General features: G+C 42.1%; 2 protein-coding genes across 2 annotated transcripts; both read right to left on the bottom strand.

The window, feature by feature from the left end:
- Nucleotides 1-465: 465 nt before the first annotated feature.
- LOC104433237 lies at nt 466-1,432 on the bottom strand. Its single transcript, XM_010045920.3, has one exon. The coding sequence runs from the start codon at nt 1,286-1,288 to the stop codon at nt 893-895; it is 396 nt and encodes a 131-aa protein (XP_010044222.1). The 5' UTR covers nt 1,289-1,432; the 3' UTR covers nt 466-892.
- A 4,097-nt stretch (nt 1,433-5,529) lies between these two features.
- On the bottom strand, nt 5,530-9,168 carry LOC104433238 (plasmodesmata-located protein 6). Its single transcript, XM_039305853.1, has 3 exons — nt 8,068-9,168; nt 5,935-6,051; nt 5,530-5,815 (listed from the first exon to the last, which is right to left on the bottom strand). The coding sequence occupies exons 1-3, from the start codon at nt 8,822-8,824 to the stop codon at nt 5,808-5,810; spliced, it is 882 nt and encodes a 293-aa protein (XP_039161787.1). The 5' UTR covers nt 8,825-9,168; the 3' UTR covers nt 5,530-5,807.
- Nucleotides 9,169-10,926: the final 1,758 nt, after the last annotated feature.

The following is a 10,926-nucleotide window of genomic DNA, read 5'->3' as shown; positions in this document are numbered from 1 at the left end:
ACAAATTACTAAATCAATCACGTTATCTGGTGCAGAAAAGATGAATCACAATCCACAGCTCACAGCAGAGCCTAACAAATGGGGAAAAGCAATTCATGTTTTGACGATCGAAAGAAAGGTTTTTCCTTTCAATTGTTGGAAGGCCATTTGTCCACAACTACATTTAGCAGCAATAGCTAAATCCACAAGTTCCTTTAGCTCATACTCTAGTCCCATAAATTTTTCGATGTCTAACCCTGTCAGGTGAATCTTCTCGTACAAAAGGTTACTCCACATCATCCCATTCCACAACCATCTGCATTTCATCCCCACTAAGCAAACTTACGCTGGGATACTCAGAACCAATCGGACAGCACAGGGAAACTCCATACACGAACTCTGTGCCGTCCAAGCAATTAATACTCACTAAAAATAGAGCAAAAGAACGATTAGCGCACCTGCAATTCGATTGTGCCTACAGCAAAATCCTCTCAAACCGGATCTGATAAACCCTAGGCATCAATAACACTTCAATCGAACCACCCCAGAAACTCACACAATGAATCTGCAAGTCAATGCAACCCCCTCGCCCGACACTAATCGACGATGTTACCAAATCCAACCCTCAGGTTACCTCCACCTTCATCTTCAAATCCCACAATAACCAACACAACGAACCGAAAGCTAGCCACAACACTACAAGATCTCCACACAGATGAAACGCCAACAGACATTATATTCAGATTCCATGTCGGGAGATCATTCCAGAAAATATTCGAACATCATCGAGAGTATTCAGACAGCAAAATCGGAAAAAAAAAAAAAAAAAAAAAAAAACGACGGATAAAACTAGGAACGCCATCTTGAGGAAAATCAACTCATCTCGCGGGGGCGGGGCGGGGCGCCGGCGGGATCAATCGCGGGCCTTGAGCCGCTCGAGCCGCTGGCTGAGCTGCTCGATGCGGACGACGAGGTGGGTGACGGAGTAGAGGAGCCAGTAGAAGACGAGGGCGGCGGCGATGAGGAGGGCGTTGCGCTGGCTCTTCATGACGGACTTCTGGTGGCGGAGGTGCTCCGACGGGGTGCAGGAGGCGTCGTGCTCGCAGCTGGGCCGGGTCTCGTACTTCCAGTAGATGTCCATCAGCAGGAAGAGGCAGAACGGCACCACCGACAGGAACGGCTTCAGCAGGTTCCGCGTCACGGCGACGAGCCCCCGCCGGAGGCCGTCGAGCCCCGGGAGCGTCAGCAGCAGCACCATGATCGCCTCCGCGCCGGCGGCGTACCCGAGGACCACCCACTCCAGAGCCATCTGCGCGCGAGGGTTTTTCCGAGGGAAGGAAAGGATTTGGAGATCTGAGCTCTGCAGATTTGGGCTTTTGCTTATGGGGGTTTTATGTCGATCTGTTAGGGTGGTGCTTTTCTTCTTGACGAAGGAGACCTTTTGAGGGAGGGTCGTTTTGGGGATTTTCCTTCTAGTCTTCCTTCTCCTTCGCGGCGAAGAAGTTGGGAGGTGGGAGCTCGCGGCCGCGACACGTGGCGGTTGGAGACAGGTGCCAAGTGAGGGTGAGGAATGGGCCGGGCCGTTCTTTGTCCCCCCCCTGTCGGCCTCTCCTCCGGGCTTACCTCTTCATGGGCCATTCCTGGTTTGGGCCCACGACGAGGCCTATGTAACCGTGGTGTTCAATTGCGCTGTGATCGTGGCCTGGACGGCCCATGGAAGCGGAAGGGCCCGTGATGACATTTTTGGATGGGCTTGGGCTTAGCGAAAGCTCGACCGATCCGATCCGACCCGACCCGACCCGACCCGAATATTTGTATATAAAAGCTGGGCTTTGACAAATTTAGGCCTCGCCCTTTGCTCCTGTCCCACCTAAGCCCATCCAGTGATTACATAAGAGGATTTCTCTGATGCGCTCTCGATTCTGAACGGAATCAAATAATTCAGATGAAATTACTACAGTTCATGAAAGTGTTTATGTAAATAAATATATAAATGGACTCGAGTTGACAGAAGTGAACACGGAATATGTCCCAAACTTTAGTAATCACCAACCCGACTGGCTTTTTGGAGCTCGATCCCTTGGTGTGTTTTGTTTAGATCTGATGCCTCCATAATATAATATTTCCTAAATAGTCGCAACTTAGAAGAGGGTGAAGCCAACCAATCAAAGGAAAATCTTTTATCGAATCAGATACTAGGGGACATTCGGACCTTTACGTCTCTCTGCATTAGATCCGTGACGGATCATGTACAAAGGTCGCATGGCATCTTTAGATGTAAACATTGTCAATATACGAGATCCATCCTTTATTATGTTCAGGAGAAAGTCTAGATGTACATGGAATGTTGCGCTCAAACTCGATTACTTAAACATTGTCAATGTCAATGATAGGTTTTAGGCTTTGAACAATGTAAAAGGGGAGATTTATTTTCTATTTTTAATGCATTTTCACAATTGATGAAATTAATTCCACATCCTTACTTAGCTAATTCAGTGATTTTCCTTGACTGAATTTTTAAGTCAAAACTAGTTATGGTTATCCAACGTTCTTATTTTTGTTAAATGATTTTTTTCTTGTTGGAAGGAAAATTTTCATTTCACATGAAAGAGAGATACATAACTTCAAGACAAAACCAATCCCAAAAACTTATAATCAAGTGCAAATCTTGAAAATGAATCAATTTGGAACCACCTGTAAAGACTCGCTTACTCCACGATAACGGATTTGTCAAAGCATCATAGTTCATTCGACAGTCAATCATTGAAACTCGCCTCATCATCAGTAATAATCACCTGCTAAGATTTCCCTTTCTAGTAGTTACAACTTTGTGCGCCTAGGTTTGGCCTTTCCTGCACCATCACCGTATAGAGACTACAACAACACTAATATATTGAAAGAGGACCAATCAGGCATTGTGAATCTCATATCCATATCTAGATTTAGATAGAAGAGCACCCAAATCTTGATCTAACTCTAAATTGGGAGAGAAGAACTGCATAATAGATACCAGTTAATCACAAAAATCACTTTCAGATAAACCCACCATGCTACAGGAGAAGAGTTTCAGAGACTTGTGAAGCACTCGAGTTTTTGGAGCAAGCACCTAGGGCCAAAGCGAGTGAGTAGATCCAGAGGGAGTTAATTCTTTCGAAGCGCTTACGCTTTGATTTTTAAAGCTCACAGGGACAAAAGTCTCTAGTTTCTTGAAGGATATAGATCGCAATGTCAATAAAATCAACGAAGAAGTCTTGAAAATGAAAAGATAAGGAGGTAGATAGGTAAATGGAGAGGAAGAGAGAGCGACTTAGGAAGGGAATCTTAGAGAAAGGGTTTGTGACTGAGAAAAAGAGAAAACCCTAAGGCTATGTTTGGTCGTTCAGATTCGAACTAGGATAGGGTAGGATAAAGGGAGATTAAAGGGAGATTTGAAATCCTCCAAATATCCTCCAAATTGTAGAAATATACTCTCGTATGTTTGGTGAAAACCTAAGATAGGATTTGAAGGCAAAGCTACTATGGTAGGGGGAGCGTGATGGAGGAGGCAAGGTATAAAGCGAAATGAAGGAGAGTGATCTCTTCCATTTAAGCAATAGCCTAAAGGCCAAAGAGAGCCTAGTTTAGAGTTAAATGGAGAGAAATCATGGGACAATGGAGGTTGAGAATGATTAATCAGATGTGAAATAGACAGAGAAACTGAGAGTTGATTATGGAAAAGCTAGAAAACTGACTGAGAAAAAGAGGGAGCAACGAATGAAGGGGTGAGCCCTACCCTTCCAAATGAGCTATGAGCAAGGGCATTGGCAAGAATACTCGAGGACACCAAAGTTACGAACGATCATGGTGGACGGCCACCAGAGTGGTGGTGGGGTGCCATGCCAAGGACAGTGAGTCTCCAAGGTGTAGTTTTCCTAATGCATGGGAATTGTTAAGTTAATTTTTAGAATTTTATGTTCAACATAGATTTATCCCACCCCTATGCAAAATTTCTTATCTGACATTTTTTTGGATGTATCCGGGTTTATCCAATCCGGAAAACATCACCAAACACAAGATACAATAACAATTATCCTATCTGGGCTCGAATCTAGATCATCAAACATAACCTAAGAAAAGGGGTTGAGAATGACTTATTATTATTTTTTTTTTTATAAACTGTTGAGTAAATTATTTTTCAACACCTATTGTTATCAAAGAGGTTGATTTGGGCTTTGTTTAACTCAAATCGAATTTCGATGAAATAAAATATAGTGAATAACAATCACAACTATATCTAAAATATACCTCTAAAGTCCAACAAGCTCAATGGTAGAAGCACAAACAAGCCGGCCCTTAAATCGTATTAGTAAATCATGTAAAAGATTAGTTCATTGGAACAAGCCCTTAAATCGTATTAGCAAAAAATGTAAAAGACTAGTTCATCGAAACAACCTTATTGATCACCATTTCCTATACCTCAAAAAGAATTCTCAATCGTATATGAATGTAATTTCGGATGTCAAAACCCACTTGAGCATTTACAACCTTCGCATCATTGCACATACTCATGCAAAAACAGAACGTCATCGTGACATAGAGAGACATCAAACATGGATCTTTTTTCTAGTTACTCTCCCCCTAATGTTAGTACATATGAGATTTTACCTATGGCGACCCTGAGGGTGTGGCTGGGATGGAAAGGGAGGCTGTGTCGGTGGACGATCCAAGAAGCTTGGCACATGTCTCCTGTCCCATTTCGCTAGGGGGGTCTTTGGTTAGTTTATAAAGCTTGAGTTCTCTACTTTGTGTAATGCGTTTTAAAATCGTGAGAGCCAAAAGTCCAAAACGGACAATATTACACGGTGATAGCCCTTGGTCCTTACAGGTGGTATTAGAGCTGACTCCCGCAGCATGTGGGGCCATAGCGAGGGTGCTATGCCGTGAAGTAGAGAACGTGGTAGCGTGTGGAGCCACAACGAGAGCGCTATGCCATAAGGGATGGAGAATGTGGCGATTCTGAGAGCGTGGATGGAATAATAGGGGAGGCCACATTGGCGGGCGACTCAAGAAGCCAAGCACATCTTACATTGCTTAGGGAGATAATCCAGGGCTAGTTTATAAGGTTTAGGTTCTCTACTCTGTATAACGCGTTTTAAAGTCACGAGGACTGAAAGCCCAAAGCGAATATTATAAAGTAGTAGTAGCTTCTGGTCTTTACATTACCCAAGTAGCACACGTGATGAATTCAGATGGAATATAATTCTCGGGGACATAACCTCTTCTGAATTTGAATTCGTGTGAGGGCAAACAATGAAATTCCCTCAGATTCGAGACGAGACACAAAGATGTGTCTGGATCACGCTGGACTTTTTGGCTACCTCAAAATAAAGGGCAGGCATCACTGGTGCTTTATGAAAAGCTGGAAACCAACAGCCCAAAGCATCGAGAAATAGTGATTCCATTTCATCAAGACATGAACTTTTGAGTCTTTTGACCATCCATCTTTACACAACTTCGAGTCTTTTTGACCATTTATCTATTCAGTTCTTGACCTATACACCACGGTCACTATAATCAACGGCTCAGATAAACTTGATTTATACAATTTAGAGATTACAAGACCATGCATTATTTTCCTACTTTCATAAACTAAACTTTGACATTTCTTTTTACAGGAGAAAAATAGGAAGAGACGGTCCCCAAGGCCAGAAAGAGAGAGAGAGAGAGAGGAAATGAAAAGGTCTAAAGCATGAACCGAAAGTGAGAGTAGCAATTTGAAAGACTTAAAAAAGGAACCAAAAGCTGCAAATCAGCCAGCTGATAATGTCACGTTCACAAATTTGTGGCCATTATTTGCCTGCAATATTCAAAAAAAAGAAAAGAAAAGAGAGGACCATAGTGAATAGGAAAATTCAATAAATTATGCAGTCCTAGCCAGGTGAAGAAAAAAAAGGAAAGAAAGGAAAGAGTCTACACCTCTTGCTCTTTCGCACATCGTTGCCGTTAAAGAGAGGAAGATAATCACGACTGCGACCCCAGCAATGACACCGATCAAGATGACCACAGTCTTCTCAACCTCTTCATCAGCTGCACCTGTTTCCAATAGCACAGTCTTTACAATTTCAAGTTTACTTTCAATCCATCTTTTACGCACTTATAACCCTATCATACAAAAAAAAAGTGCTTCGTAAATCATGCAGTTTTACGATTATACTTCGACTTGATTTTAGGACGCTACCATTTCATCATGTGTCAGCCCGGACTTACATGCTACTGAACAACACAATCCAACTGCAACACGATACATCTATATAATATATTCTATCTACATCTGGGTGGATAGAATATTACTGTAGTGCGATTGCATCCTCCTTTAGTTTCAGTGACAGTCCTTTTCCTTAGGTTTTAGGGTTATAGATAATGTAGGTGATGATTAGATTCGATCATGCACTGTTCCCACATTCACTGTGGCTTTGCTAGCTCTATTTCACTTGTTAATTAAATGCCCGCGAGTGGAGCACACTGCAATCATTAATTAATTAGTGGAATTGGATTCCTCATCATCTCCTGATAACCTTCCAGAGGGCCTATAATCGATTGAAGGGTGAACATACACCAAACAACCTCAAAACTCACTTGTAACGTGCGACCTAGAAGACGTTTAAGGATAGTTTAATACCACTTGCTGCTTATGCTAAATGAGTTATTTAGCAGTTCGTTCCCTCGAGAGATCATTCCTCAATTGTAACTCTTCATATCTATGTACACACTTTGTCGTAATTTCCATATGTGGTGCTCTAATACTCAAAAAAACATCTACATAATGTCGGTCACGATTGTCTTTTGGTATATGTGTAGATAGTTTTCCAAGATGTCATCCATCTTTGTAGTGCTCTCACCTGAGCACATATAATATTGGAGTTCCAACACTAAACTTGTCGTTGCATCATTTCACAAAAATGTGTTTTTTGTGAATTATTTCCATATATATATGACTGAAAATCTTTTTTTCCATGTTTAGTGTGTGATTTGATTCGTTCCTACCCTTTTAATACTAGAAGTCACTAAAATTCTCATCTTATCAAGCCTCTTTAGCCTCGATGATCGTTTAATACCCTCGTCAAATTGGGTTGTGTATTTATATGCGATCTCTCCAATCTCTCTAGAAACATGTTTTCGTGGAATTAAAAAAGACTCCTATTTCCTAATACCATCGAGTCATTTATTTTCAAAATCCGAATGAAATATGTGGCCTCCTCTTCTTCACCTTTGTAATATCCTCGAACAAGAGGTGAATGAGGACTTCTCTAGAAATCCATGGGAAACTCTAGTCACTTTGATCATCTCTGGATAACGATTAACGTCCAGGGCAAAGAACGAGCAGGGAGTGAACTTCGAGAATATGGAGACATTCTTCACCTTTTCTCGATTCTATGCCGAAGCGTGACTGTCTCAATCCAAATTTGTTATCTTGAACCACACGCAACAATCGAAGTGCACTGAGATCGAGATTCTAACTATACCAAGACGATGGATTGGGGCTGTGAAGTGGGCAGAAGAGTGACGATGTGATGTGACCTCTTGAGAACTTTCGAAAGAATTTCGTACTTTCTTTCAATTACTTTTATTCAACTCAAAACTCCTATTCGAGCATCTGCCAAATATATATAAATCCATAAGAAGGGCAAATCAAAGAATATAGCAGCTCCTTTTTTGGGCATCCGATGCAATCATAAAGCAAGCGAAAAAAACTTAACCGTATTGAGAATAAGAATTTATCTGAAAACAAATTATTAATGTCCACACATTGTCATATTGTTCTTATTCTGGGAACGAATTTCTATTCAAGCATCAAAACTAACTGAGATTTTCGCAACTTAAATAACTTCAATTTCGAAGCCAAACGATCTCCCATGCAGGAACCATAACTCTTCCTAGATCTCCCAACTCTCTTCTCGATTATAAGCATGCTCAAAACAGTCATTTGTCACTTCACAGGAAAATAGCAATCAAAGTTTTGAACAAATTGAAACAGATGGAAACAAACACACCCAACTAAGAAGCGATGCACCGTAAGTGAACCCCATAAACGGCCGCTAAGCCTCTTACCGTGTCCGCTGCTGGTGTGATCGCCGTCCGAGTACTGCACATAGCACTTGGCCAAGTATACGTCGCCCCACTTCGCGGTCCCGCAGTCGCTCTTCAGCCGTCCGATTGCCTCCGTCAAGCAGTCCTGGCAATCGCCGGCGCCCAGGTCCTGCACACACTGTGCCACCGCCCGGACGCTCCCCGAGCTACCGGTCCTGTACGGCTTGTAGCTCCCGTCCCCAGCTCCTATGTACCCAAGCACGGCGTCGCCCCTTGTCAGCTCATCAGAATTAGTAGCCCCAACCAGAGGCCCGCATCTCCTGAGCAGCACGGTCTTGTCCTGCACACCGAGGAACGTCGAGTTGTCGTACCGCACGAGGCAGCCCTCGAGCTGGAGCGTGCCACCAGAGGAGCCAGCACAGATGGTCCCGACTCGGCTTACCGCACGGGACACGCAGGTGGAGCAGTCGGCCACGGCGAGGTCCCCGCCGCACTGGTAGAGGCCGTAGACGGTGTCGGAGGGGGTGGGGCCCGGGACGGTGAAGTTGTTGTAGGAGGAGGAGGCGGAGGAGCTGACGAAAGAGGTGAGGACGGAGTCGACGCTGGTCTCGTAAGGTGAGCCGGGGGAGAGCTTGTACTGAGAGCAGCCGACGTAGATGAAGGAGTCGAAGGACGAAGTTGACGGGGAAACAAGGAGCGAGAAGGGGAGGAGGTGTAGAAGGAGGAGCGAGAGCTTGGAGAGAGGGGTCGAAGAAAGAGTCGATATGGTGGGAGACATGACCGGGATCGAGTACGTCGTGGTGTCTGATGGAACTCGTGTGTGATCAAGGATTCATGGAAGTGGCTTGGCGAAGCAGAGCTTGTTGGAAGTATGGTGAGAACGAAGTTTAGGACTTACGTGAGGGAGGAGGGAGGAAGATGATGTGGGAGCTTGGGATTGATGATGAACGAGGAGTGAGATCACGGGGGGTCTAAGGGCAACCATGGATGGAGGCACTACCGTGGATGTCTTATTGGAGCCGATTTGCCAGAAGGAACTATTCTGTTCTATTTCTTCAGCATCAGAGAAGTAGTAAGGCTAAATACACTGACAATCGATTTCATTAAAAAAAAAAAAAATGGATAGAACTTTATTAGATATCGAGCATGGTTGTTTGACTGCCACTTAACAATGCTAGCTTTCCAAAAAGTGTCGGCGAAATGCCTTTTGAAATATGGATCAATGAGTATAACAATAAAAAGCGTGAAAGGGATTTTTTTTGTGGATTCTTGAGCAGGAAACATAAACAAGACAAGAAATTTAAGGGTATTGAGATTGGGAATAATTATTGTCAGTCATCTAAAAAGTATTGGAATGTAAAGATAAAATAAAAGATAAAAGTAAACAACCGGTGCTTTTTGATTAATTGGCTATCCTTTCTGCAAATTACAATTCAAATACTTATATTTGTTATCGATAGTTAACAACAATTACAAAAAAATAAAAAAAAATCAAAACATACTCTACGTGGTTCCTACAGTGCAGCAATTTCTATTTACATACAGTTATCTAGAAATAACTAGCCCCACTATTTGACCGTTATATCTTCTCCACTTCTTCATAGTTGCCATTATCAATTACTCTCAAGATCTTCGGCTCCACTACTTCATAATTGCATTGGATGCACTTCTTTATGGGCGCCCTCTACGGTTGTATCCAAAATCGTTGGCTCCACTACTTAGATAGTTTTTTTTTTATATTTCCAATCATGGCCTTGCTGTCAATTAAATCAACCTTCATTTGCCAACGTTTTGCTTCAAGACTTGATTATTTCCACCCATATGCTCCGTTGGCTAAAATTAATTTTTTTGTCAACCAACAAATTTTGCCGATGAGAAGATCTCAACACATAGCAAATTTTTGCTTCTACTACTTCTTTTCCGATCTCTGCCAACCTAGTTGCTGATCGAGGACTTGGACATCTTTTGGTGTCAATAGTATATTAGGACTGATTTGTAACGTTGGTAAACTAATAGATAGCAAACTCAAAATGAACATGTAAATAAGTGAGCCAATATTAATACTCAATAAAAATTTGTCACATTACTTCACCTGTCAATTTGTAGACCGATCTTATTATTTCTAGCATTTTTAAAGAGGAAAAAGCTCTCTCTCTCTCTCTCTCTCTCTCTCTCTCATAGAAACGATAAGAAGCTCCCGAAAACTCACCACGTAATCTTATCTCCGTGAATCACGTGATTGAGAAGTTTAATCGAGCTTTGTCCATGGAATAATGAGTTCAAGATCGCTGCCTAATAAAAAGAAGTCAGAAAATATATGAATCCCAAGTCCCTAAAGAGCAAGTTCTTCTGGTGCACCACATGGATTATACTTTCGATACTCGCTTCCAATCTTCCGCTCTCTCACTTTAACCCAAGTTCTATGCTTGACTCTAGTGTACTAAAGAGCTTGCCTGAAGGTCTAAACTATCTAAAAGAAAAGGCAAGAAAACTTCTAGGAAAAGAACTCTACTGCTTGCCCTCCCTCGCTACAGATCAGAATATGAAAGGAAAATCCAATTCCTAAATTGACATGACATAAATGAAATATAAAAAAAATTCAATCCATAACGTCTATGTCATCTTTTCTGTTTGAATGCCTTTAAATTTAAAAAAAGAAAAAAAGAATTTGCTTTCTAGACGATCCCTCTAAAATAGGGAATAAGGTTTTTTTAATGATATTCCTAATTACTTTGTCCTCTATTTCTATTTGAGACAATCCTTGGGAAAAGCATTCTGTCTCCGCCGAGCTAAAAAAAAGAATATGTGAATGCTTTAAGTAAACTAAAATCATTAGCTATAAAGAATATGTGAATGCTTTAAGTAAACTAAAACCATTAG

This window comes from Eucalyptus grandis, chromosome 2 (genome assembly GCF_016545825.1).
Source record: "Eucalyptus grandis isolate ANBG69807.140 chromosome 2, ASM1654582v1, whole genome shotgun sequence".
Lineage (NCBI taxonomy): Eukaryota > Viridiplantae > Streptophyta > Magnoliopsida > Myrtales > Myrtaceae > Eucalyptus > Eucalyptus grandis.
The sequence above is the reverse complement of the archived record's forward strand: the minus strand, read 5'-3'. Positions and strand labels throughout refer to the sequence as shown.